Consider the following 25,231-nt stretch of genomic DNA (forward strand, 5'->3'; position numbering starts at 1 on the left):
TGTGCTCAGCATGCGCTTCTCGGAAGAAGGTTCCTTGACACGGGTCGACGGGATTGTATTTGAACTGATGAGCACGCGGACCCAATAAATACATTTATGCAGTCGTCTAGCATGACTTCTCCTCGAAGGATATCAAGGCATACCTGGAAAGGAACCGATGAGAGACCGGAAACGTCAAAAAGAAGCTAGAATTTACCGCCCACTGACTCGCCAGTGCTTGTCGGTCTTATCAAGCTGCGCAGCTACCTCATCACTAACTCCCGCAACAACATCAGCCTTACTAGTACGAAGACTCAATAGAGGGAAAGATCCCGCCAAAGGTCCTATTACAGTGTGAAAGAAAATACTCGCATCATGAATAGCCACCTTACCTATGGCTTCCCGAAATGGGGTCGACGTTGGCCAGCTTATATCCCCCGTCAATCTACAGGCACAATCAAATTCCAGAAACGCCCCAAGATAAGGAAACCACTTGCTTTCGGTAACTGAGAGGCTCAGATAAGCGCGTAAAGGTGGTAGCACGAGGATCGTACTTACTTTAGGTCTCCCTAGATGATGTGTCAGTCTGATCGAAGCATTAGGTCGAGTGGAGACAAACCTTGAAAATAACAAGGTTACTGTTGAGATGCAGATCGGTCCACAAAGACTGAGCATGGATCTTCATATCCCAGTAGGGTAAATGAGTCGTCCAAAAATCAGCTGTGGAACCTATTTCTGCTCCCAGAGCTGTACTTATCGGTACGGACAACGAGAAGATGCCTCGTTCTACATAATCTTTCCACCTGGTCGTCATATACTGAAGGTGCTTTTTCTCTGCTTCGGTCGGTGACGATGAAGCCAGAAACGCGTCGTCAAGGAGAAGATCAAGGGTTTGCGAAAAGTCGGACGGTGTTACATCCGATACATACCATGGAATTAACTTGGGGCTTTATTCAAATCAGACACAAGGATGTTTACGCATTAAAGAGACCACGTACTGCATAACGACCTTAGAAACATATGATGTATGAGTGACTAGAAAGTCGGCGAAGACCAGATCCGTAAAAAGCTGGATAAGGTATTTGGTACAACTATGAAATGTTATTCTCAACTAAGACTTACCTCAAAACCGGCTGTAATGGGATCACAACGTTTGTCAATTGGATTAAGGAGAGGACCTTCGTCTAACCGTTATCAAGCACAAAATCTATTCTCCCATCCTCCAGAGACTTGAGATGGTTCCACAAAGGTTCCTGATCGTCTTTCAAGATGAACGCCTCTCTAGCTGCTTGAGCATCTTTGCCAACGGCTTGAAGATGCTCCATGTCCGATAAGGATAGGTTTGTTAATAGAGATAAATCCTAAGAGCTGTCAGTAAGAGGCTAAGGCGTAAAGCAGTCCACAAACGATAGAGTTTCCCCTGAAGAACGAGCATACTATCACTATATGATACGGAAAGTTTAGAAGGTTTAGTTACCATAGGCACATCTGCGTCATCTCTTGAAACAAAACCTTGAGGTTATCGACATTATCCTCTAAGTTTTTCTTCTCGTGGTCTAATTCATAGACAATGGTCGCGATCTCTGCGTTCTATTGAGTAACCCAACATTCTGAGCTGAGGTGACACCCCAAGGATCACTCACTATGTATTGCGACGCCAGATTTCTGAAATGCGTCAATCTTCTGAGCACGGAAAGGATCATATTGGCGCCAGTGCGTGGTTTGCAAGAGGTAAGACCAGATCAGACGATAGCTAGGCGCGCATTAGATGTATTGAGATAGATAGGAATGATGTACAAACAGATAACATCTAGAAGGTGGTAAGTTCTCCATTCACATTGAAGAAAACCGAGCCTTACTCTGCGAACAGCCATGGAGCAGTAAACCACGTATTCTTCGAGATGGATGCTAGTCGTTCCAACTCCGTGTTATACGTCTCTATGTGCGAACCGCCGTCTTGAGAGAGAGGTCTAAAACTTGGTCAAGGATATCGATGGTAGGCCACAAAGAGAACATACTCCAATGCACGATCTCGCGCCATCTCATACTTGAGTTTGCTAACCTTCTCAATGAGAGCTTTCCCTTCAGCAAGTTTTCCTTCCTCTAGATTCTTGCCATCGGCGTGTTCTGAATCAACAAAAATGTCGTGGTTCTCTAAATGAAGCTGGTTCACGACTCCAGTGAGGATGATCGGCCATCGTTTTTGTACAGTTTCGTAGCTATGATTGTTGGACTGATCGTTCAAAGATAAAATTGATGACGGACTCACGAAAATCTGATAGACTTGGTCAGACTTCATCGGAAAAGAAGACTTTTAACACCTACCCGTCCTTGTCAGTGGGGTCGTATGGTGGATACGGTGCTTGAAACATCATTGAAGATTGGGTCAAAGGTGAGGCCGGTGACTCCGGCCCGACCTCAACTGAAATCCATCGGGACTTAATCGTATATAGGGAATACTCAGATCCAAAGAGTCAAAATATCAACTGGTAATATGTACACAGGTCCACTTTTACATTTATAGAAAGCAAAAATATATGGAGGATATCAAATCTGAATACCATCCATGTTCAGGCGGACCCGCCGCGCTGAAACTAAAGTTCACGGGTTGTAGGCAGCTTGAAAGTGGCTTCGAGGTAATTGATAGCTTTGTCATGCTCCGCTTTGGAGTCAACATGGTAATCCATATCGTTCTCGAAAACGGCCGGGGCAAAGTTCAACGACTCTAGAGTAGAGTCTGCATGCACTGTGAAAAACGTTAGTTCCGTGTTCTTCAGCGTAGTAGACAAAAATCGCACAATAATGGGCAAGACCCTCGCCAAAATTGCGGAGGCAAATAATGCCTAGAATCATGCAAGCACCCATAAGAATCATGGAGACAACAGTAAAACATGCCAAGTTCGCCCAGCTGACAAACGTCCTGTATGAAGGGAAAGAGGTCGGATCGCGTGGTTAACTCGAAAGGAAAACACAGCTTGCCATCGGAAGACTTGAGAATAAAACATGATGCTCGTAGTGAATAGGAAAACAAAGGAAGCGAAAATGAAAAGAGCCATCAAGAGCCTCCTCTCGTGTCGAATTGCGTACCATCCCTACGGCAGTTGTCAGGGGTAGCGAGAAGGGGAAAAAACAACAGTCTGACCAAAACAAGCCACGGAATAACAAGCTGCAAGAACTGATGGATCAGTATATGATAAGGTTAGGAATTTAAATGACGTACGACGGTGTAGAATATGAACACACCCTCATAGACAAAGGTGTGTTCCGATATTGCTCCGATGTATGTATTGAATAGTTGATCAATCCAGAGCCCCATACTTGCCATGAGAACGTAGAGTTCCAGCTGCAAACATGCTTGAACTGCCATGAAATACTGGTGCCGTATATGTCAGCAATAGAAATGAGATGATAGATTGTATGGATAGTCATACCTTGTACAGAGTTGCAATGCGCTTTGGGGCGCCAACACATTTAAAAGACCGTTTGTTGTAGTCCTGAGGCAACAGGCCCATGAGCAAGTGGAAGCACGATAAATCTTGACACTTACCCTGAAAAGTGTCAAGGACAAGAAACACGCAATAGACAAGGCAGTCAAATTGAGGATCAAATCCGGTATCTGAAGTATGGGTGTGTGAGATACTGTGACATAATGCGGGATAACCTCACCTCGTAACCATTTCTCACTCGGAAGTAATCCTCATTGAAGAGATCAACTGAGCAGGGGGTATGAGCATCACCAATAAGCTCTTGGTAGATGGATTTCTTTGAATGGGTTCGCCAAAGAACATATGCAGACCAAGAAGAAAGAAGTGCCCGAGCGCAAAATCCTGCAACGCTAAGCTTGTGTAAATTGCAAAGCAGCCATTGATATCGAGTCTCACTTACATGTGAGGCACAGAATCATATACCATGGCGATTACGGATATTACGAAAAGCCAGAATTGAATGAAGACCAATCTAATGCCCGCAATTTGTAAGTTCGCAACCATGGGAGACATTTGGGAAGCAGAAACGAACGCAAGGTCCTCCCTCGCATAGTCTCGTAAGCTGCATAAGGGCCAGTTAGTTACAAATAAAACAATATGCAATGGAAAGGAGTACTCTTGAGAAGGAAATACGAGGATTTTGACACACTGGGTGTTCAATAACAATTCTTTACCATCCTGAAATTCGATCGTGATGCCCGTTTCATTGCGAAGCAGCACTGGCGGCGTGTTTTTGCCGATATTAGTGCGTAGCTGAGAGTGAGAAGCTAAGTGAAGTGTTCCAGTAGGAGAGATCACACGCACCAAGCTACCACGTGTAGCTGACTATTGGTAAGGGACAATGTAAGAGCGAAGGGAATGAAGATAAATCACAAAGTCACGAACGTCTTCAGCAGATAAGTTAGAGGCACTATGGTGAGACTCAAAGATGTCCGTGCAGTTAGAGTCGAAATGGGGAATATAATTGCACATCCGTAACCGATAATTGCCGCTCGATCCTTCCAGGAAGGTATGATTCCTTGCAGGGACGTCGGCCGCGTGTACAATCTTGGAGAGAAACGAGCTGTACTCCGAATCGATGGTAAAGAGGAACGATTGCATGATTCCTTGAGCAAAACAGTGGAAGAGACCAAAGAGAAAGAACGTGAACGTTAAACGATTGCGTGTGATGCGCGTGTACTGTCTTACGGTAAGTGTCCAGAAACAACGAAGAAACTAGGCACGAACCAATGATTTAGTTTTCCTCTTGAGAATTCCAAGTTTCCATGTCGAAAACATGGCTAATCGTCACGAGGAGGTATAGCGAGTCAGAAAGATCAGTGGAGGTGGAGGTGGAAGGGTAAGCAGTGCGTGAAAGGATGCGGGGGGGTATTCAGCACATCAATTGGAACATCGTAGCATTGACAGCTTCGCGTCTGATGATCACCAGCTAGTGATCTTGCCAGCGGAAGTCGCGATGAGACGACCGGCGGATTTCAATTTTGAATGGTATCCATCCAAGAGATATAAGCTGTACTCTGGTCTCATAACAGGCGAAGTGGGCCATCATTTCGCTGCCAGCATCCACAGCTTGCCCGATTCCGCATTGAACGACACTGGGATTTTGTTCTGCCTAATTCGTTTCCAGTTCGCCCCCAGGATGATCAGGTGTACTAGTCCCGTCCGGGGGGTCAAAACAAAATCCGAGGGCGGTACATACTGACTGATATGTACATCAGATACAGGGGGTCCAGGACTTGGAAACCAGCACTGGCAGTACGAGAATGCAATGATGGTGAATCACAAGTTCTGATTGGCTGCCGCGTGTTGGTGACTAACTCCCCCGTGATTGGTGGATCCTTGGCCCGGGGTATCACATGCTTTTGTTGATTAACCGGCCTCCGACCATCTATCCGCCACCAACTTGCTAGAAGTGTCACCATGTTCACAACATTTTCTAGACGCGCAGTTCGTAACAGAAGGCTTTTCTCGGTTCGCGCTGCTCTTCGGGATTCTAATTCAGCTTTACCACTGCGTTCCGTTGCCGAAGAAACACATGATGTAACAACCATGGACGAGTTATTGAAAGTGGTTAGTGAGTATTTTTTTTATCTGTTTGACCTTCGATATAACACTCATTACTCCAGGGACCCGCTCCGATCCTGCGTATCATTCGTATGCACCTTTTCTACCTTCGTGGATCGGTCCTAACTACTATACTCATAGGATTATGCCCATGCGGACCCCAGTCAGGTGGTCGGAGACATTGCTAAATACTGCGCCTAAGCCTGGAGAAGAGGCTACTGTTCAGTCAACGCCTATCGATTTGACTCCAAGATATATGCATGACTCTTACTCAGAGCTCATACTTCCATTTGGGTCTTCGCCGGAATTATTGGAAGAATACACAAACGCCCATGGCACGATAAGAACCGGCAAGTAAGTATGCTCTGTAATTTACCGCAGACATTCTAAGACTAATATCTAGGCTCATGGAGCATCTCGATTCACTGGCAGGGTCAATTTCCTACAAACATACGCTTGGACCAGGCGTTGAGACCCTTGGTCGCATTAAAGAAAGGGGTTTCTACATCGTTACTGCGTCGGTGGACAGGTTCGAAGTCACATACATTGCATGCATAGCTTCCTGACAGGCAATACCTAGACTTGATATGCTCGCCAGCTTAGACCCCACCAGAGACCTTCGTCTCAGCGGTCAGGTCATATACACCGGCAAGAGCTCTATGGAAGTAGCTGTGCAAATGGAAAGTATTGGCGGTGGAATGTTTGAAAAAACTGTACTTCTTGGTATGTTCGATGAATTCTTCCGCTTCGGTAGCCAACCCGTTTTCTAGGCCGTTTCTCTATGGTATGCCGCGATGCCAACACCCACAAAGCGCGAAAAGTAAACCCTCTGATTATCAGCACTCCGGAAGAAGAAGCATTGTATGCTATGGGTGAAGGTAGATGCGCTTAGTTTGCCGTAATCCATCCTCTAACACATCCCGATAGACATGAAACGGCGACGTCAGTCAGTAGCCCTGCGTTCTCTAGACCGTGTACCTCCTAGCTCGGAGGAAGCCTGAAGCATTGCACTTCGTTCTATCTCAACTATGGGCTAAACGAAGCCAAGGTTATCGATCGTGTCTGGATGGGAGACACTCGCGTAGAAAAGTGCATGCTCATGTTTCCACAGGAACGGAAGTTAGTACCTATGCCTTCCATGACGGGTTTCTTCTGAACATTTGTAGTGTTCATCAAAAGGTCTTCGGTGGATACCTTATGAGATTGGCATATGAGGTCAGCTCGCACTGCGTTTGATTTCTTTTGTTTGTGTGACTGACGAGCGATGTAGCTCGGCTTTGCCAACTGCAGCATGTTCGCCCGAGGCCCCATACGTTTCTTGTCGCTGGACGGTATCTCCTTCGCTCAGCCTGTTCCCATCGGGTCCATCCTCCGTTTGACATCATACATCTTACACTCGACCACATCAATCCAGTTTCCCATGATCGCCGTAAGTACTACGATCATGGTTTCAAAGTTGTTATGATTATCTTAGACTCCACCGCATAGCACGTCGGAGTCACAGCCAACGTCGTAGATGTGAAGACCGGCTCCGAGCACACGACGAACGAGTTTAGATTTACCTGGGCTAAAGAAGAGGGACACCATCTCTCCCGAAAGGTTGTGCCAAAGACCTATAAAGGTCGGTCCCTATAAGTATTAGCTCGTCACTATTTCGATGCTGAAGCATACCTTTCCAGAGGCGATGCTCTGGCTTGAAGGAAAGAGAGCACTTGAACTCGGAGATCAGATCCGTGGTATGCGGAATTATATCAAGGAATAACCAGATATCGATACAAATCAACGATATCTGAATCATATTACCGAAACGCTGTAAATCGAGTGGATACAACACCGCTACGGGAAACTAAATGAATCCTATCGTAATAATATAATCACATACAAGACGTTGATGTTTGTACTAATGACAAGCTGAAAATATGCCGGGAGTCCAAGTATGAAATAATGCCTTATAATTATTTGTCCATGCGTGGTCATGATGAGATGGAAGTCGTCTGCAGCAGGAATGGTCGTAAAAGGTCGTTAATGATTATCATGGAAATGAAGGTTAGAGCCGCGATCATCTAGTCGGGCTTGCCTTGCCGCCTTGCTTTACTTTAGAAACCGGAGACGTGCCTGTGGTGTGATCTTGGTAAGAGGGTCGAAGACCACAGTCGCGCGGAGCAACCTCGCCGCACTTGATATGGGCCCTATACAGCATGCTTCAGTGACACCGCGACGATAGGAAAGGAGTGAGAGAACATACTTCAGTCCACAGTCATCGCACTCCAAAATGGGTTTCCATCCGAGTCGTTTCGTACATACATCGCACTTGGCCACAAAGAGACCACTCGAGAAGATCAAGTCAAGTGGGTTCCATGTGACAGCTTCACCCGGGGGTGAGATGGTACCGCTGATGCTGTTCTTCTTGGGCTTAGCACCACCAGGCTTAAGAAGGGTGAAGCGGTGGACAAGAGGGGCAACATAGTTGCCATTCAGAGTGCGAATAGTGGATCCTCCTTCTGTCGCCAGTGCGCTGGAGATGGCTGACACGCCGGCCGCCGTGTGGTACGAGTCAAGTGTGTCAATGGACATAATGGATGAAGTACCCAGGAGATCTTCCCCTTCAGCACGCTGGGCCATGATGGTTGAAGGTTGCGATGAAGATGAACTGTTTGACGCTGGTAGCACTGGGTCTGGTGTCTCGTTTGGATTCGGGGAAGCACGAATGGTGAGGATAGAGGAAAGGGAAGGAGGCATTGTTTGCTGCGAGGGATGCGAACGGATAACAGTGGTACTGTATTCGGATGACCCGGTGTTCAGAAGAGGCTCATTACCGCCTACATTAATATAGATAAGCAGTTCAGATTCCAAACGAGAAGCAAACTTACCACCAGTCGAGTCACTCCAATCACTGTTGACTCCTACACTGGATAGACCCATGACTGCTTCCATCAGCTCGTCATCGCTGTCATCAGTGGAAGACCCGCTGGATCGAATGTCCTTCCCGACTCCCATTCCGAAGCTGGGAATGCGCGGGCCGGCGGATGGTCGCTTGCCACCTGTCATGAACTTGATGCTACCTACATGAGCATCTTCATCCCTCGCTCGGACGTGCCAGCACTTCCGTTTCAATGAGGCGAAGACGCTCAAGGATATCCCGGGTAACAGGTCGCGCAGCGGGATCCGTCGCAAGACAATCGATACACAAGGCGATCATGTCGGGAGGACAGCCCGGGCTTGCGAGTTTGCGGATCTCGTCTACATCGATGTCGAATGTGGGAGGGGTCCTCTTGAAATGCCTGTCATCCGCCAGCTGGCGTGACACGATCTCGCACAATATAATTCCAAGGGAAAAGATGTCGGTGGGCAGATCAAACTCATCCCCAAGCAAGACTTCAGGGGACATGTACGAGTCTGTACCACAGAAGGTTAGACGCTTGAGCTCTTCTTCGTTTCGAGCAGCGATGCGAGCGAAACCAAAATCGGTGATCTTGAGGCGTCCGTTGGAAGTGACTAACAGATTTTCGCCTTTGAGATCGCGATGGATACATTTGCGAGCGTGCAGGTAGGCGAGAGCACGGGCGATGTCGGTAGCAAAGGAGAGACGAAGGCGCCAGGGAAATGGTTTGGACTTGTTGTGGAATGTACAGACGAAGGTTTCCAGTTGTCGATGTATTCGGAGATGATGAAGATTCGGTTGTCAGGCGCTGGCGCCCGCGAAAGACCCAAGAAGAGCACAATATTGGGATGTCGAGACTCCTTCATCAACCGCCATTCTCGCTCAAAGTATTTGCCGACGTCGTACTCGGTGGATGGGAGAACTTCCTTGATGGCTACGTCGATGCCCAGATATTTCCCTGCAATCACCGTCGGTGAGGTCGCTGTTGATCCGCCGAGATATACGGGACATACCTTTGTAGACGTTCCCAAATGACCCGGATCCCAGTCTGACCCAGTCTCCTTTGATGTCCTAATGGATGAAATTGAATGAGCAATGGATACTAGGGCTCATGAAGCGTCTACCGACCTCATAAGGAATCACATCGAAGGCATCCGAGTGCATCGTAAGTAAAGACAGAGAAAGTGAAGAAACGAAGACGGCGAGACCGACCACAACGATGAGCAAGTCAGGGATGAGGGTTGCGGTTTGAAACGCTAAGTAGTCAGCGCCTCCGGATCGTCAATACACGTGATTTGCCCGCGGCCATTTCGAGGTACTTAGCGGCGGCTACCCTCCCTTCTTGATGCAATTTGACGATTCCATCTTTTCAATTTGGATTTCTTTCCTTCTGACACTACAACTCGTTTCTCGCTTTGCTCTTCGAAGCCGTTGCTAGTGAAGTTCCCATGCGCCTCCGTTGCTGCCTCTTCTGGGCCGCCTGGGATGTTGAAGAATGAATAGTAAATCTATTCTTATCAACTCAACGTTAACGTATACAGTCTGCCTGACTTCAACTAATTCTATAGTCCTACGCTGTCACATAAAGTCAGGGAAATTTCGTCATGAGTTACCTCTACAAGGGAACCGGGCCTCCACAAACTGATGGACACCTTGAATGCTACCAACCTTAGCCAGCAATCAAACCTTTTCGTGTCTTTTCTTTGCTGAGATCGCTAGACCCCTTTTCGTAAAGGCTGGTTGGGCTGTAACAAGCTTCAATTTCCGCTTGACTAAAAAAGACGATTATTATTTGTCATAGCTATCGCTGGCAGGAACCATCGCACAAACCTTGGCAGGGTCCAATGCAAGTCTTGCACGCTGCAGCAACAATCGTATCCCAATCGTCGTCCACAAACCCCGGCCTGTTTTTCTGCCAGTTTCCATTCTGATCGTGATAACCGTCGTATCTCTAGGCCCCCCTGGTAGGCCGCGCCCTACTATCGTCCTTATCAGTGCGACAGAAGCATATGGTCGCCCCCGGCGCATCCGGATGTAGTTAAAAAAGCTCTATCTAAGTCTTTCCCGCGGCACTCTTTGCTTCGCACCATCAGCATCGCATCAAGAATGTGGTACAAACCTTCGCACTGGGCATTGGAGTCGGCAGCTTCGTCGTTGGCCCCCCCTGGGAAAGAGAGATGGAGTAACAAGGATATGGACCCTGTACCCCCGCATTTACGTACTTGGTCGACTCGGAATTATGTGGCTTATTGGATATCGGACGCGACGAATACGGCTGTTTGGGAGCTTGCGAGTTCTATGTTGGCTGTTGGGCTTTCGTGGTATGGTTTTTTTTGATGTGGCCGAGGAGCGTAGCTTATCGGTTCTTGTTTCTTTAGGCGTCAAGCTCTTCCTGCTATTGCTGTCGGCCATGTTATCATAGCAATAGTCACTGTATTGAATGGGACTATCGGTGCGCGCTTACACATTGCAGTTTCCAGGTACGTGTTATTCTATCACGACGCGTCTAGGTGCTGACTCTCGCTAGTGATAAACCGTTCGTCCTTTGGGATTCTGGTTCAGCTACTTTAGCGTGGTCAGTCGGGTCATTCTTGCCATGTTTTGGTACTGGGATACAGGTGCGTACTGCATACTCTATCATCTGTCCACTTGTTGACGGCACCAGTGATAGACGTATACCGGCTCCTGAATGCGTATACCAAATGTTGAAGGCCATATGGCCAGGGACCGCTCGTATACCCAACCATCTCCCCGAGGGCGCTAACATTAACCTACCGTCGGAATGATGACATACTTCCTCTACTGGTTATTCCAGTTCCCCTTCATGCTCGTTTCTCCGCAGAAGATTCGGCATCTCTTCATGGCCAAGGCTTTCATTGTCCCATGTGCGTGGCTCGCGATCCTGATCTGGGCGATGGTCAAGGCGCCGCCGAGTGTATCTCTGCAACCCGAAGCATGCGGAAGTTAGCGGGAGTGCGCTGAGTTGGGCGTGGTTGAGCGCGTTGAATAGTGCTCTTGGTATCTATGCGACTCTTGCGGTTAATGTTAGTGATTTTACGAGGTGGGGTGTTTGTTCTTGGGATCTGGAAGGGGCAAGTTGACTGATGTTGTTTTTTTCAAGATATTCGACTACGGTACAAGCGTAAGTCCAAAGTTGTCGTCTTCGATTGCGTTACCGAAACCAACTCCTGGTTTGCACGGACCAGCACATGTTTTTGTCTATCCAGTGGAGCGTTGAACTTTACTGACTGCTTTTAATCTAGTCAATACGTGCAACTCTTTATTATTCCTACCGTATTCACTCTCATCGGGTTCGTGGGTATCGCAGTAACCTCCGCCGGAGAAGTTCTCTATGGCGAAACCCTCTGGGACCCTCTCAAGCTCATCGACAAGTGGGATAATCGCGCCGCGGCTTTTTTCGCGGCGTTTAGTTTCTTTATAGCGACTCTCGGCACGAACATTTCGGCGAATAGTTTGAGTGCTGCTAATGATATGACTGTGCTGTTTCCGCGGTATATCAATATTAGGAGGGGGCAGGTTATTTGTGCGATCTTGGGGGGGTGGGCGCTGTGTCCCTGGGAGATTTTGGCGTCTGCGCCGGGGTTTTTGACGTTTATGAATGGGTGAGTGGGGTTTTTGAGAGCTGGAGGCTTTGAGGCTTATTTGTGGATAGGTATACCGTGTTTCTTGGTCCTTTTGCTGGGATGTGAGTGTGGTGTTGATTGTTTTTCTCTATCCTCTTGTTGATGGGTTGTGTACAGAATGGTTACAGATGTTGGTCTCTTCGCTTTTTTTGTGCGGGTATGTTCTGATTCATGAAATGCAGTACTGGTTCGTGCATAAATGTAAAGTGGATCTGAGAGCCATGTACGACCCGCATGGACGGTATCGCTATTGGAATGGAATTGTATGGTGGTTTCATCCACCAGAACAGAATATCAATGCTAATGCGGTTTATCTAGAATTGGAGGGCTGTGGTAGCCCTTTTATGCGCCGTTCCGCCCAGTTTCCCCGGTCTTATATACAGTGTCAACCCATCCATCTATCCTGGCAAGGTTTCTCACGTCTTTGACATTGCATGGCTGTACGGGGTACGTATAACTTTCTCTGTGTTGCTAAGCAATTGTTCACGCCACCTACTTAGTTCTTCACGGCATCGACTGTGTATTGGACCCTCAGCAAGATTTTCCCACCTCTCGAAACGTTCGTGGAGGAAGATCACGAGAATTTGGATGTGTCTGCTACGGCTTCTTTGGATCTGAAAAATGGAACTGGGGATGAGAAAGTTGGAGTTAGTAGTGTGAGTCATGTATAATATTAAATTTTCCACGACCATCGTGGTGTCACCTTTATAGTGATTATCAGCACGTTGTCGAGACATCAGTTCCATAAACGCGCGGGGCTTCGAAATGAGGTGTTGCATGTATTTTTATAATGAAAGTTTCGCGAGCAGAAGAAAGTGATGCAAGAACGTGCGAGTGTGCCTTTGATTGCCAAAGCCTGAAATAGTTTTGATGCTTCAAGGTTTTCACTACTACCGAGGTCTGCTCCGAGTTGCTGTACAGGTACCGCTATTGTCACCACCATCAAATCTGTACTAGCGCGCCGACCCTTATTAGGGGCGTATGGGGTGGAGTGCTTCGCGGAAAAGGCGGAAGCAAATCCTAAATTGACATGGACTATAATTGATTTACATAATAATACCTCGTGGCAAATCGATCACATGACTGGTCCCGGAGCTCATCGTTTTGGGCGACTCGATGGGGAGTCTCATAAACGACCATCACGACTCGCACGACCCACCGTCTGTCCTGGCGACAACCCATAACATTGAATGTCCCGACAGGATGCAGACACAACCACACCCCCCACACGATCTCGGCCCCGTGCAAACACCAATTTCGCTCCTTTCAATTGGCGGCGACAACGCACGGAGACTCAGACACCGACTACGGTTTCACCTCCGTCGTTGCCTCTGGAAACGCTCATCTCGGCATTAACCCCGCCCTCGGCTCCTAATACGGAATATGCTCGTGCTCTGGCGGCGATGCTGCCTACGCTGTCTCCTCTCCCTCCTTACACGCTCCTCAACCCTGTTCTGGCTTCCCTGGCCTCTTCTTCCTCTGAGGCGAACCAGGTCGCGGGATTCGACATCCTCTCTGCGTACTGGGAAAACCACGAAGCCCCCACGCTAGGAACTGCGGATAGGATATCCTTCTTCTCGTTCTTCCTCGGACCCGGCGTAGCGTGGAGTATCGATCTCTGGGAACCCCGCTTCAAGGCCCTGCGGGCCCTAACGAAATACGGCACGGAAATCGTCGGGATTGAGACGGAGTTTCTGAAGGTTCTCAAGAAATGGATCATGGGTGCTTTCGAGGGACTGGGTACGGAGGCTATTTCTCATCGCGAAGAGCTGGAGAGGGAGAGGAGTATAAGTATCTTGTCGGAATTTCTTACGTCGATTGCGGACAGGCCGGAGATTGTGGCGAGGATTTCAGAGACGGAGTTGCAGGGCGTGGTGGAATTCTATGCTGTGCTCGTGGATCGTGTTATTGACACGCCGGGGGAGGCGTCTGTGCTACCGGTTTCGGATCAGGTGTCGCGTACTAATACTCCATCGCGGTCTCCCAATGCGCATAGGCGACATGCTTCGTCGATCTCGATATCTTCTCTGCCGTCACCTACGTTTTCAATGTCGCCGTCGTTACCACCTACGCCTCACCCTTCAAAGCAGCCTGCAGATATCGCGATTGGTCTGTATCTGAAGCATCTCGATTCACAAATGAGGTCTCTTTCTCCCTCGTCATTGACCTCTATTCTCCCGCTTCTGTTCCGTGCCTTGGCCTTTTGTGCGACACCTCTGCCAAGGTTAACGGTCTACTCGCAGTCACTCAAAAAACACCCTTCGGAGGAAAAGATTGAAGGGATGCTCGATTCCCTACTCGCTGGACCTTACTCGTCGTCGTGTATGATGATCTTGAAGCAGCATCTGTATCCTACGCCGGCACTATCGAACGCAAGTCGCATGGAAGAGGCTCAAAATGGTTCCCCGAATCGCAAGGACGACCCGCGTGAGATGTCCAAGGCCACCCAGACGTCCTTTGGTGCGCAGCGCGCGTTGCGGAACCATATCCGTCGAGCCCTCATCACCCGACTTGCGCGTGCGTATATATCTCGACAGAGCTCGTTGAGTTATTCACATACCGGTGCACCAGGGAATATGGATATTGAGAAGGACCTTTTGGAGCGGGCGTGGCCGAAAGACGATGTTGCGCTGAATGGATGGGATGCGTCGAGAGTTGGGAGGGCTATGGCGGGTAGTGTGGAGTCGTGGATTGGGTGTGATTTGCAGGGGCTGGAGGTTGGTAAGGAGAAGGTGCTGGCTGAGGCGGCGGGTACTTTGAAGGATGTTCTTCAGGAGCTTGATGAGCGAGACCCTGGGAGCGGGTCGTTTGAAGAGGAGGAGGCTAATGCTGTAGGCGAAACTTTGTATAGTCTCGCGGGATATATTAACCCCCTCGTGTGAGTTTTTACATGGGTCCCCTCCCCGATGTGCAAGCTTATTCTCTTTCGTTCACAGAAACCCGGACGGTACCCCATTTGTGGTTCCGCTTTCTCAGCCCAACACGGCACCGACACCCTTTCTTCGCATTCTTAGCTCTCTATTGGCACGTGATCATTCTACACATCTAAGACCGCTGCTTTCCTCGACACTCCTCCATATTTCTGATCATCTTACTGATTTGGATGCATCGAGGCTTCCGACTGTGATGTTGGAGCAACACGATATATCTCCGACGTCTCCTGATTGGCTTGACAATTGGAGGACGATGCTGAATAACCCGGTGATGGTTAGTGCTCGACGGCCGATTACGACTGCGTCTGTGATGGCTGCACTTGCGAATGTGTATGACAGTGTGAGGGATATGCGGAGTTATAGGCGAGCGTTGGCGGATGTTGTGTACGAGTACCGTCAGAAGCGTGGGAGCGAGAGCGAGACGGAGGAATGTGATGCGATGTGGAAGATCCTCGGAGATGAAGTCGTCCTGCGGATCGTGGAAGAGGATGAGAGCGTGGGGAGGTTTTTAGATTTGCTGTTCAGTGTGGCGGTGGATGAGGATGAGGACGACGAGGATGCGGATACGGTTTCTGTGGACACGCACTCGCCCTCGCCGCAGATCGGTCCTACGCGGTTGCACAGCGATGTGCAGTACCGGGATAGTAAGGATATTGGGATCCTGTCGATTATATCCTCGTTGACTTCGAGTTCGGTGTCGAGGGCGCAGTCTATTCATCCGCAGACTATTGAAGAGGCGCCTGCTGCTGATACTCGGCCTGTGGCGCATGAAAATACGGCTTCAAGGGCTGTTGGGGCGGTCACTGCGCTGATTAGTATCTTCAGTCAGCTGTCGTTCACACCGTTTTCACTGAGGCCGAAGAACCTGGATCAGGCGCTTTCTGTGTATGATACTCTTATTGATATACTTGGGAGTGTCAAACATGCGAGGGTGCGGCTGACGGTGCTGCAGTTCTTTATGCGATTGCGTGCGGACCGGGATCATAGGGTGTATTTTATGAAGACGGGGTATGATACGGAGGGACAGGTGTCTACGCTGGCCGGGTCTATTGCGAGGCTGAGGGAGGGCAGTGAGCAGGGTGCGCGGGTGGGTCCGTATGTGGCTGATGCGGTGTCTGAGCTGCGGAAGGCGCGCGCGCGGATGCCCCATGAGAGGAGGGGCCGCGGGGCGTCTACGAATACGGGCAGTCGGAGTCGGAGTCGCGTCCCCCCTCCTGCGCTTGCGCCCCCTGTGAAACCCAGGGACCCGCTGTGGTACGTTCCTGAGGACGTCCCGTTTGGGTTTGCAGAGGTGGATACGCCGAGTGAGGCCCTCATCACGTATGATCCATTGGGTCCGGGTCGCGTTCCTGTGTTGCCGATTTCAAAGTACCTTGCTGCGATTTGCGATATCTTGGAGCACGAGAAGAACTGGGAGATCCTGTCGTATGTGCTGTGTCATCTGCCTGTGCAGCTAGCGAACAAGCACCTGTTTTGTGGACCAAAGTGTCGGGGAGTGGTTTCGAGGATGTTGAATATTTTGTGTAATGGGATTATGGAGGGAGGGTTTGCGATGCAGGTTGATCGGTGGCCTGTTGGGTTGAAGGTTCGGGATGCGCATGGGCTGGCGTATCATGTCCTTGCTGTGCTTATCAGTTATCGGCGGTGTTTTGATCTTCGGCAGAAGCATACGCTCGTGGAGGTCTTCCTTGGGGGACTTGACGGGCAGCCGATGACGGTCAAGACGTGTTTGCACTCGTTGTCGATTACGGCGTTTGAACTGCAGTCTTCGACGACAAAGTACATGTCGAGTATCCTCGAGAAGCTCTCCCAGATCATGTCCAATCCGGATATGGCTGTTCATATTCTGGGGTTCTTGTCGATTATCGGTTCTCATTCCTGCGCTGTATTCGAATTTCACGGAAGGGGATTTCAAGATGGTGTTTGGGGTAGCGTTGCAGTATTTGCAGCATTACAACGAGCAGAGCCAGAGTCCTACGGTGTCGTGGGCGCTTTCGCAGCATGTGCGGATACTTTCGTATTATCTTGTGTATGTCTGGTTCTTGGCTGTGAAGCTTCCGGATCGACCGCAGCATATCCCGTATATCACTCGACAGCTCTTGTTGGCGAATGAGGGGAGGAAGGATGTGAATAATGCGACAGAGGTGTGCTTTGACTGGTTGGCGCGGTACACGTATGCGAGTGCTGATCCTCGTCCTGCGAATTCCCTACTGAGCGAGATGATCATGAACCCGACACCGTGCAAGAGTGGTGAGCCGGCGACGACGTGTGAGAAGACGTGGATTGTGGGCAATGCGGTCGTTACGGTCAAGACGCTGACTGAGGTTGGGGCTGGATTGAAGGTGGTGTCGAGGAGGCCAGTCTGGGATTACAAAGTTTTTGTGCCGCTTGGAGAATTCGCCGTTGGTGAGGCCTGGGGATGTTGAGCCTGATGTGTGGTCGGTGCCGGCTGTGGTGTTGGCAGGAGCGGAATCCTCCGAGAGGTGGGAGTTGAGGGATGGCGAGGTGGGTGACAACTTGGCGGATGTTTCTTTTGCTGATTACGATGATTTAGTATGAGGATGTTCGTGAGTTGGTGTCGGTAGAAGAAGGAGGAAGAGGACGACGATTCGACGCCTCGACCAGATCCTGTTACTGGATACGTGTGGAGTCGGACAGCACCGTCGCAGAGGCGAAAAGAGGTGGTTATTGACCCAGGCGTACTTTGCGCTGCAGTTTTCTGGATACCCAAAAGTTCGGTCGTCGTCGCGACTAGTCTCGGACCAAGCTGGACTTCGGCGGTTTCTATCTGCCTTTGACAGGATGCCGGTGATCGATACGCACAAGGTCGGGATTTTGTATGTTGCGCCGGGACAGGTGAACGAGGTTGAGATTCTGAAAAACACGCATGGGTCGCCTGCGTATACGCGGTTCTTGGAGGGGATCGGGCGGTTGATTGAGTTGAGAGGCCAGATTGATGTGTACGCGGGCGGGTTGAACGCGGATGATGATGGCGAGTACGCGTATGCGTGGTGGGACGATATTGGCCAGATCCTGTATCACACTGCGACGATGATGCCGACGCGTCCGACGGATCCCGCTTGCACCAACAAAAAGGCGCACATTGGCAACGACTTTGTGCGCATTGTGTGGAACGACGGAGGTCGACCTTACCGATTCGATACTCTGTCGACAGAGTTTCAGTTTGTGAACATTGTGGTGGAGCCTCATTCATTGGGTGCCATTGCGGCGTTTTCAAACAATTTACACGAGAATGAGTATTTCAAGGTGACGGTGCAGCGAGCGGAGGGGATGATGGAGTTTGCACCCGTGGGAGAGTACCGGCTCGTGTCTGCCGAGAATCTGCCCTTGTTGGTCCGGCAGTTGAGTCTGCTGGCTGACTGGTACGCGTCTGTGTTTTCTCGGACTGGGATGGATACAGAGAGAGTGGAGATGAAGACAAACTGGCAGGAACGGTTGGAAGCTATTGGCAGATTCAAGGACAAGGCTGTATTAGCTGACCAGGATGACCTTGTATTTTAATAACTTGAAACTAATAATCTGTATTACTTATTTGTGTCTATTTATTGCCACTATGCTTCGCTCAGCCATGAGACAGCCCTCCGCGTCCGCGTCCCCTGCCTTGTCAGTGTCTCCTCTCCCGTCCTCGCCGCCCTCCCCGTCACCCTACACACCGAAAGTGTCCTTTGACACGTTCGAGAACCCCGTGGCTTCAATGTTCTCGTTCACCCTCTCGGCTAAATCATCTGCCTATCGACGGACCAAGAGTACCCGCGTCTTCCTGTGTGCGGCCTCGCCTGACGAGACGGGCAACGAGGCGCTAGACTGGGCCCTCGAGTCGCTCGTGCAGGACGGGGACGAGTTTGTCGTGTGTCGGGGGGTGGACGAGGACGAGCTAGGTGCGAAGGACCATGATGTGCTGAGGCACGAGGCGCGGAGTCTGATGCGCCGTATTCAGGAAAAGGCGAGCGAGGTGGATCCTGAGAGGAAGTTGTCGTTGATCTTGGAGTATGTCCCTGGGAGGATTACGGATACGCTCGATAGGCTTATTGCGCTGTATCGTCCGGATTCGGTTGTTGTTGGGACTAGAGGCAGGAAGTGAGTGCTTTGCTTTGACCTTGTGAGTGATGTTGGCTGATTGGGCGGTTGGCAGGGCGTGGCAGAATATAGGCAAGGGTCCTATGGGGTCTGTGTCGAGATATGTGCTTATACATTCGCCGGTTCCTATTATTGTCGTCAGACCGGAGCGCAAGGTGAAGAAGGCGGTACAGAAGAGAAAGGCTGATCCGAAGCGCGGTATACATTTTGATTAAACGTATTGTATTGTCTTTATATTTGCGAACTGTTATTATATCAAGCAGGTCGATTTACTTGCACCGCTCTAATACACTTCCATCTCAAATCAAAATGTACCGAGTGTCTGGGCAGTTACAATCACTCCCTTTCTCGAATCGCCTTTGTCGTTTTGTTTCTCCAGTTCTGCTTTCAACCGCCAAGTCAAATGTCTATCTGATTCCTGGATTTCAGGCGCTCGATCCTTGAGTGGTTGGCGGCCTTGAGTTGCTTCTTCACGCTGAGGATCATCTTGCTAGTGTGACCCATTCTCTGGATGTTCTTCGAGTATGTTATTCGTCTCTTGGAGCGCAATGTTCTTTGTTAACTGTCTCCTGTCCATATGCTGGGATGTCGTTTTATCACCAAACTCATCCCACTTCTTACGTTGTTCAATCCCTTCTTGCTGAAAAATGTTCTGAACACCTCATGCTCTAGATTCATTCTAAACGCGGGGGCGTCGTTATTCTTCACCCGTTTCTGATATTTAGCTAGGAGCTTATCTGTGGCCGAGTCTCCAAAATTGCCTGCTACCTTTGTCTCGGTCTCAAACCGAAAGGATGGTGTTTTATTTCTCTCGGATAATGTGAGAGACGGATTTATGGTGGTTTACTACATGCGGTGGAACTTGACCAGAGTAGCCCGCACTGGAGGAACTCTTCTCGGCCTTCGCTCCATCCAGAGGTCAGATATCCATTGCAGGGGGCTCGTGGGAGGTCTACGAAGCCCTCTGAACTCTGAGTCAGACATGTTGATGCGGTGCAGGGACTTCATTACGACTGGCTGATGAAAGCAACTATTTGCACAGTTCGCATAGCTCTTGGTCGATAACCGTCCGGTCGTATCCCAGCCCCTCGACAGCCAATTCGTACGTTAAAAACATAATGGATGTAGATACCTGGATGCCTGAGACGCTAGATATACACGTTTTCAAAGTCACCTCCCTTGTGCTTTTACGTTTTTTTTACTGACCTCGAGCTGTTGATGAGCAAGTTATCGTCAAGTTGTCGCAGTAACCAATTTCCTGCTAGTTTTTCATCCCGCTGATTCCCCATTACCGTCGCCTGGCCATAGCGCAAGGGTCAAAAAGGCCATCCAGAAGATGGGAAATATGAGACAGGTAAGCAGTAGAGATTTCATAATAATCATGGCAGTAGTCTAAGGATAAGTATGCACTACCATTTATTTGGCTTTCGGGGAAGTATAGAGAGATAAACTCAGTGAAGATTCGAAAGCAAAGACGAGCAACCAAATCGAACGTGACGGATGGGGAATGCAATGAAGGAAAATCAGAGTGAAAAGAGAAACCAAAAAGAATCAGACTACGACGCAGCATATTACGGTGCACTGGTACCCTGGAGTCCTCTGTTCGGTTTCCTTCGTACTAGACGGGTGAGGAGGACTTCTATCAGGACCTGGCACCACCACAGGTTGACCAGTCTGTTGCTTGGTTACCTCTTCGTTTACCTTCGTACCGCATGGGTCAGAGGTACTTCCACCAGAACCAGGCATCCCTCCCGATTCACCAATATGTTTAGTTATCTCTGTATTTACCTTCATATCGGGTGGGTCGGGGATAATTCCGCCAGAACCCGGCATCATCCCAGTTTGAACATTTTGTTGTTTAGTTCCCTCTCCATTCGTGCCGTACGAGTCAGGGGTGCAACCGCCAGAATTCATCATCATCCCAGGGTGACCAATTCCCTGGTCAGTTCCCTCTTTGATCATACCGAACTTCGGGTCAGAAGTACTTCCGCCAGAACCCAATATCATCTCAGATCGACGAGCTTGTTCCTGCGCTGGTGTCAGTTGATACAAGTGAGGGGATATAAAACGCCGTACCTTGTTGTAATTCCTGATTTCACGTACGAGATTGCTGAAAGCTTCATCGACGTTGATCCGTTGCTTTGCAGACGTTTCGATGAATTTGCAGCCAAAGTGCGCCGCAAGGTCGCGGCCCTCTGCGTCAACACATGAACATCAGAGTACTGTGGATGGAAGTCACGTACCGTTCATGCCAACTCGTCGTTCGTATTCCAAATCGCACTTGTTGGCCACAACGATGACAGGGAATGTATCTTGATTCTTCGCTCGAAGAATTTGTTGATAGAAGGTGCTTATTTCTTCGAACGAATTTCGAGACGTGATAGAGTAGACCAAGAGAAATCCTTCGCCCGTACGCATGTACTGTTCCCTCATGGCACTGAAAGAAGCACCCCATTAGGACCGAGATCATAAACGTGATGGTGCAAGATATGATGGAAGGAAATAGATTTTCTTTGGATGAACAAGAACAGATGGTGGCAGCACTGAATGGTGGATAGGGATTGGGGGCCTGGAGGAGGGGTCAAAATATGATCAAACATGAGGCTCACCCACGTTCTTCTTGACCAGCTGTATCGAGCACGTCGAGCAGTGCGACCTCATCATCAATCACACACTGCTTGCGGTAAGAATCTGTATGCTGTATTAAACGACAGGAAAGGGTGAGGCTATTGGAATACGTGCCTTCAATAGTAGGGTCATAGTCTTCCACGAAATGACTTTGAATGAACTGAATGGTCATTGCGGACTTGCCGACACCTGTTACGGTTGAGTAAGGTGCGGCTAGAATAGTACAAGGCTGACCATGTGCTTACCACCACCACCGACGACGACAAGCTTATACTCTCGCAAGAATTGGGCCTGCCAGACCCCGTACCGATTAGATCAAAGAGACCAAGACAAGAATGGCATTACACACCCTAGTCGCCATCCCTCCTTGAGAATTTTTGTGTAATGGGAAGGAAAGGGGAAGGAAGGAAGCGTAATAGGACCATGGTCTTCGGAGGCCTGCATATACCCACGGGAGTATCAGGTGCTGGAAGTACAATCAGTGCATCACTGGCCAGGGTTTACCGCCGGTTTCACTGGGTTCCCACGCCATGTTACCTGCCAGTTATCTGCCATGCCCATACTGGGCAGGTGGGCCCCACGCATTCAACAATTTATTTTGAGGTCGTTTCTTCATTGACCCTCATAAGTCTTGTATATATAAATTGAATATATTCATATAAACCATGCAGTAAAAATTTGTGGCTCAAAACGCGATGAGGATAACGCTATTCACTCAACACACAATTCCCCGCCAAAGTTATCTGCCATCAGCCCCTATAGTTATCTGCCATCATCCCGAGTTTCACCTGCGCGACTGTTCTTTCTCTACTCCTGTCACGTATTCTGTCCCTAGTCATGTCGCTTAGTTGCTACTATCATAGTGACGTGTTTGTGTCAGTCTGGTATGTTCTTTTTGTGATATAATGTGGGTACACATGCTGAAAGAACTTCTTTTCATAAATAGCTCGCATTTTTCATTTTTCAAGCTCTGTCTCCTGCAGCATGGCATGTCCAAGCAGTGTGAAGGATGGACCGAGACCAGACAATGCTCCAAGGAGAGGATGGCCACCAAAGCCACGAGATATTCCATCCCAGGAGGAAAATGGTCAGTATGTCTCATTCCGGAGTTCAGATATTCTACTCACTGTATGCGACATCTGTAGACTCGGATGCAATGACGAATACGAATTTGATGATGAGGAGTACTCGGAGGAGTTTTTGAGGAGGCTGGATAAGGCTGAAAGCAATGCCATAGCCAGTAAGTTGATTCTCCTTTCAATTTCGGAGTTTTTCCTGATTTTCTGGCTGCCTCTTAATGCAGAGCTCAAGCGATTGAAAGCAGAAGCAGACGCCTGCAAGAAATGTCTTGTAGACCTGCAGGAGGCTGTGAATGATCCGCTTAGCTGTACGAACCATTCTTTTCATTGCAACATGGGATACTCATATTTTCCTATAGAACCATTCTTTAATCCACTTGCAGGACCCCTCTCTGATGCGGCGAGTGACGAGGATGAGCACTTGGACTCCCAAAACAAAGCTGAGACACTACATGTCAGTCGCAATACCGGGGATGAGCCAGCGGCGCAAAGACCTAATGCAAATGACGAACCTGGAGGTATGTCGCACCTTCGAAGTTTCCTTGTAAAAAAATTGAGACGTTTTTCACTAGTGTGGTTCGATAAGCCAAAATATATGCAAGACTGGCTGTACCGGTACTTTGCTACAGTTATACACCCGCTTATCCACAATAAAAATGGCGGCAAGATCCTGCTTGCACCGCCAACATTCACAGAGTCTAAACCTTATGCCCTGCCAACACTCTGGATCCATTCTCCGGAACCTGTCATGTCTCTCTCTGTGCATCGGTTTGAGCCCACCCTTCTCTTCCGCCTACATGTCTTGCTTTGGCTTGTACATTTCTTTGTCGATGTATTATCTTGTCCCCAATATGGAAAACCACTTGAAAAGAATGGTGCGCTGCCACCTCATCATGTCGTAGACCTTGAAGATTCATTCTACATCATTGCATGGGCATATTATTGCTGACAGGACTGCTGCTCACATTTTCATGGGTGGAGCCAGCATCTTCTAAACTCATTACCCCCATATGTGCATATGGCTTTTCCTGCTGTGCTCTCCCACAAAATAGGCCTGTCATGCAATGTTGTCAGGACTCTCCGTGTTGGCAATCAGCATAAGATGGGACCATCCGGTGTTCACTCACTACTGTTTGAAATGCACACCCATCGATTCAATGTAATACAGCTCCAGTATTTAGAGTCAATCTTTGAGTGGCTTCACACTCGAGAATCAGCCAATGCTGATTTGCGCAATTACTTTGACGCCTCTATGAAAGTCCCTTTGATCGGAAATTTCAGTGATGTAGATGGCTATGGTGGCTTCATTCCCAGTGAACACTATCTTACTGCCATGTTGAATAAAGCCATTGAACGGGATGAAGCTGATGCCAACCAGCATACATCTTTACTTGAACCAGACCAGCTGGCTATTGGTGACTCTCACAAGGTCTGCCAAGGCATATAAACTCAATGCAAGTAACAACTGGCTGTGACAGTGACAGGGCTTAGCTCTGCCTGTTCTTCCTCCAACCACTCAAGAAGCTTGCCGCTACTTCTTTGCTCAGATACGCATTTTCTCTGTGAATGCAAGTGCTGATGGCAAAGGCAGAGTTGATTATGAAGCATTTGCTCAGGAATGGAACCAGATGGCAGATGGAACTAAGCATGTTTATGTCTCTCCAGAGGTCCTGGCTGCATATTCAAAATCATGGGAGAAAGCAAACAATATCCGAGCAATGGTGGACTTGATGTCTGACGGGCTTGAAGAAGTATGTCGCAGTGGTGAAGTATTTGCAGCAGCAGATCTTCCATTCCCAGATTATTTGGCTGGAGATGCATCATTCACTCATCCAAGTCAAGGTGTGGTTGAAATAGATTCAGAACAGTCACTCCCTCTGAATTTGTCAATTTCGACAGCTCCCACTGCTTCGCATTCTTCCTGATTTACTGATACACTGATATCCACCCATCTCACAAGCGGTGGCACACCTCGATCCACTCCGTCCCCTGCACCTATCCCTGCTACATTTGATGAGCTTCCTACAAGTCCTCATCCAATTCCTGCATCCCGTACTGAACTGGCCCAAAATCAGCCACTAGGCGAGCCTCAATCGGATTCCCTGTCCATAGTTGTTAGAAATGGCAGTTCCAGCAGCCATCAGCACATAGACATGGAAAGAGAGAGCAAGAGAAGACGTACCATACCCACAGAGGAGAGGAAATGCTGTAATATCCATAGCTGTCGACACTGCTGCAATGAGACTTGCCCTAGAGGTAATGACATTTTGCGGTGTCAGATTGCATGCACTATACCTTGCCGATGGTGCAGGAGACTGGATGAATGTCGGGGCATCGATGGAGGGAAAAAATGCATGGCCCCCCAGGCTTGAATTAGTGTATGTCGAGGCAGAGAGTGAGGCAAATGAACAGTGATCAGTGTTGTCTTTTAAATATAACA

The 25,231-nt window shown here is 48.9% G+C and overlaps 9 protein-coding genes across 9 annotated transcripts; 5 read left to right on the plus strand and 4 right to left on the minus strand.

Moving 5' to 3' along the window:
• Positions 1-3: 3 nt before the first annotated feature.
• EV420DRAFT_1522957 (DUF89 domain-containing protein) lies at positions 4-2,406 on the minus strand. The gene is made up of 17 exons (XM_060472269.1): positions 2,305-2,406; positions 2,249-2,254; positions 1,998-2,198; positions 1,839-1,949; positions 1,781-1,789; positions 1,623-1,732; positions 1,457-1,562; positions 1,387-1,399; positions 1,169-1,340; positions 1,102-1,112; positions 978-1,048; positions 599-926; positions 538-548; positions 477-485; positions 372-424; positions 197-323; positions 4-143 (listed from the first exon to the last, which is right to left on the minus strand). The coding sequence occupies exons 1-17, from the start codon at positions 2,352-2,354 to the stop codon at positions 107-109; spliced, it is 1,425 nt and encodes a 474-aa protein (XP_060334587.1). The 5' UTR covers positions 2,355-2,406; the 3' UTR covers positions 4-106.
• A 4-nt stretch (positions 2,407-2,410) lies between these two features.
• On the minus strand, positions 2,411-4,938 carry EV420DRAFT_1157501 (uncharacterized protein). The gene is made up of 14 exons (XM_060466131.1): positions 4,692-4,938; positions 4,350-4,643; positions 4,269-4,289; positions 4,081-4,217; positions 3,997-4,026; positions 3,865-3,936; positions 3,646-3,814; positions 3,527-3,595; positions 3,411-3,473; positions 3,200-3,352; positions 3,122-3,145; positions 2,959-3,071; positions 2,778-2,899; positions 2,411-2,725 (listed from the first exon to the last, which is right to left on the minus strand). Exons 1-14 carry the CDS (start codon positions 4,740-4,742, stop codon positions 2,574-2,576), a joined length of 1,470 nt encoding a protein of 489 aa, XP_060334588.1. The 5' UTR covers positions 4,743-4,938; the 3' UTR covers positions 2,411-2,573.
• Positions 4,939-5,346: 408 nt separating this feature from the next.
• EV420DRAFT_1627961 (Thioesterase/thiol ester dehydrase-isomerase) lies at positions 5,347-7,296 on the plus strand. Its single transcript, XM_060476051.1, has 12 exons — positions 5,347-5,538; positions 5,591-5,618; positions 5,670-5,882; positions 5,932-6,057; positions 6,109-6,251; positions 6,299-6,406; positions 6,456-6,502; positions 6,532-6,647; positions 6,695-6,743; positions 6,799-6,957; positions 7,017-7,149; positions 7,208-7,296. Exons 1-12 carry the CDS (start codon positions 5,385-5,387, stop codon positions 7,288-7,290), a joined length of 1,359 nt encoding a protein of 452 aa, XP_060334589.1. The 5' UTR covers positions 5,347-5,384; the 3' UTR covers positions 7,291-7,296.
• A 291-nt stretch (positions 7,297-7,587) lies between these two features.
• EV420DRAFT_1618929 (kinase-like domain-containing protein) lies at positions 7,588-9,573 on the minus strand (the record flags this gene model as incomplete). The annotated part of the gene is made up of 7 exons (XM_060475409.1): positions 7,588-7,717; positions 7,774-8,347; positions 8,384-8,614; positions 8,655-9,141; positions 9,249-9,367; positions 9,423-9,480; positions 9,538-9,573. 7 exons carry the CDS (start codon positions 9,571-9,573, stop codon positions 7,588-7,590), a joined length of 1,635 nt encoding a protein of 544 aa, XP_060334590.1.
• Positions 9,574-10,515: 942 nt separating this feature from the next.
• On the plus strand, positions 10,516-12,724 carry EV420DRAFT_1618930 (permease for cytosine/purines, uracil, thiamine, allantoin-domain-containing protein; the record flags this gene model as incomplete). Its single annotated transcript, XM_060475410.1, is given in 11 exon segments — positions 10,516-10,730; positions 10,788-10,889; positions 10,972-11,027; positions 11,081-11,082; positions 11,225-11,344; positions 11,364-11,470; positions 11,673-12,032; positions 12,171-12,174; positions 12,236-12,316; positions 12,372-12,500; positions 12,554-12,724. 11 exon segments carry the CDS (start codon positions 10,516-10,518, stop codon positions 12,722-12,724), a joined length of 1,347 nt encoding a protein of 448 aa, XP_060334591.1.
• Positions 12,725-12,923: 199 nt separating this feature from the next.
• EV420DRAFT_1522991 (uncharacterized protein) lies at positions 12,924-18,558 on the plus strand. The gene is given in 7 exon segments (XM_060472270.1): positions 12,924-14,931; positions 14,990-16,854; positions 16,892-17,346; positions 17,381-17,491; positions 17,541-17,567; positions 17,587-17,628; positions 17,666-18,558. The coding sequence occupies 7 exon segments, from the start codon at positions 13,244-13,246 to the stop codon at positions 18,506-18,508; spliced, it is 5,031 nt and encodes a 1,676-aa protein (XP_060334592.1). The 5' UTR covers positions 12,924-13,243; the 3' UTR covers positions 18,509-18,558.
• Positions 18,559-19,691, plus strand: EV420DRAFT_1522995 (uncharacterized protein; the record flags this gene model as incomplete). The annotated part of the gene is made up of 2 exons (XM_060472271.1): positions 18,559-19,084; positions 19,140-19,691. Coding segments are annotated over 2 exons (686 nt in total), but the record flags the coding sequence as incomplete, so codon positions are not given.
• A 944-nt stretch (positions 19,692-20,635) lies between these two features.
• On the minus strand, positions 20,636-22,073 carry EV420DRAFT_1618933 (ras family-domain-containing protein; the record flags this gene model as incomplete). Its single annotated transcript, XM_060475411.1, has 7 exons — positions 20,636-20,723; positions 21,135-21,279; positions 21,328-21,521; positions 21,694-21,775; positions 21,827-21,901; positions 21,958-22,003; positions 22,062-22,073. 7 exons carry the CDS (start codon positions 22,071-22,073, stop codon positions 20,636-20,638), a joined length of 642 nt encoding a protein of 213 aa, XP_060334594.1.
• Positions 22,074-22,696: 623 nt separating this feature from the next.
• EV420DRAFT_1639210 (uncharacterized protein) lies at positions 22,697-23,740 on the plus strand (the record flags this gene model as incomplete). The annotated part of the gene is made up of 4 exons (XM_060476943.1): positions 22,697-22,803; positions 22,858-22,952; positions 23,016-23,309; positions 23,364-23,740. 4 exons carry the CDS (start codon positions 22,697-22,699, stop codon positions 23,738-23,740), a joined length of 873 nt encoding a protein of 290 aa, XP_060334595.1.
• Positions 23,741-25,231: the final 1,491 nt, after the last annotated feature.

Source organism: Desarmillaria tabescens (genome assembly GCF_030435595.1).
Source record: "Desarmillaria tabescens strain CCBAS 213 chromosome Unknown EV420scaffold_8, whole genome shotgun sequence".
Classification (NCBI taxonomy): Eukaryota; Fungi; Basidiomycota; class Agaricomycetes; order Agaricales; family Physalacriaceae; genus Desarmillaria; species Desarmillaria tabescens.

What these genes read in the sequence shown, in the direction of transcription:
- EV420DRAFT_1627961 (XM_060476051.1), top strand. Translation starts at nt 5,385, where the DNA reads ATGTTCACAACATTTTCTAGACGCGCAGTTCGTAACAGAAGGCTTTTC. An exon ending in GGCACGATAAGAACCGGCAA is followed by an intron (nt 5,883 to 5,931) that starts GTAAGTATGCTC and finishes ACTAATATCTAG; the next exon opens with GCTCATGGAGCATCTCGATT. An exon ending in GTTACTGCGTCGGTGGACAG is followed by an intron (nt 6,058 to 6,108) that starts GTTCGAAGTCAC and finishes GGCAATACCTAG; the next exon opens with ACTTGATATGCTCGCCAGCT.
- EV420DRAFT_1522957 (XM_060472269.1), bottom strand. Translation starts at nt 2,354, where the DNA reads ATGATGTTTCAAGCACCGTATCCACCATACGACCCCACTGACAAGGAC. An exon ending in ATCTGGCGTCGCAATACATA is followed by an intron (nt 1,563 to 1,622) that starts GTGAGTGATCCT and finishes AATAGAACGCAG; the next exon opens with AGATCGCGACCATTGTCTAT. An exon ending in GTTTCTAAGGTCGTTATGCA is followed by an intron (nt 927 to 977) that starts GTACGTGGTCTC and finishes ATTTGAATAAAG; the next exon opens with CCCCAAGTTAATTCCATGGT.
- EV420DRAFT_1522991 (XM_060472270.1), top strand. Translation starts at nt 13,244, where the DNA reads ATGTCCCGACAGGATGCAGACACAACCACACCCCCCACACGATCTCGG. An exon ending in GGATATATTAACCCCCTCGT is followed by an intron (nt 14,932 to 14,989) that starts GTGAGTTTTTAC and finishes TTTCGTTCACAG; the next exon opens with AAACCCGGACGGTACCCCAT. An exon ending in AGGTGGTGTCGAGGAGGCCA is followed by an intron (nt 17,347 to 17,380) that starts GTCTGGGATTAC and finishes TGCCGCTTGGAG; the next exon opens with AATTCGCCGTTGGTGAGGCC.
- EV420DRAFT_1157501 (XM_060466131.1), bottom strand. Translation starts at nt 4,742, where the DNA reads ATGTTTTCGACATGGAAACTTGGAATTCTCAAGAGGAAAACTAAATCA. An exon ending in TATGATTCTGTGCCTCACAT is followed by an intron (nt 3,815 to 3,864) that starts GTAAGTGAGACT and finishes ACACAAGCTTAG; the next exon opens with CGTTGCAGGATTTTGCGCTC. An exon ending in TGTTCATATTCTACACCGTC is followed by an intron (nt 3,146 to 3,199) that starts GTACGTCATTTA and finishes CAGTTCTTGCAG; the next exon opens with CTTGTTATTCCGTGGCTTGT.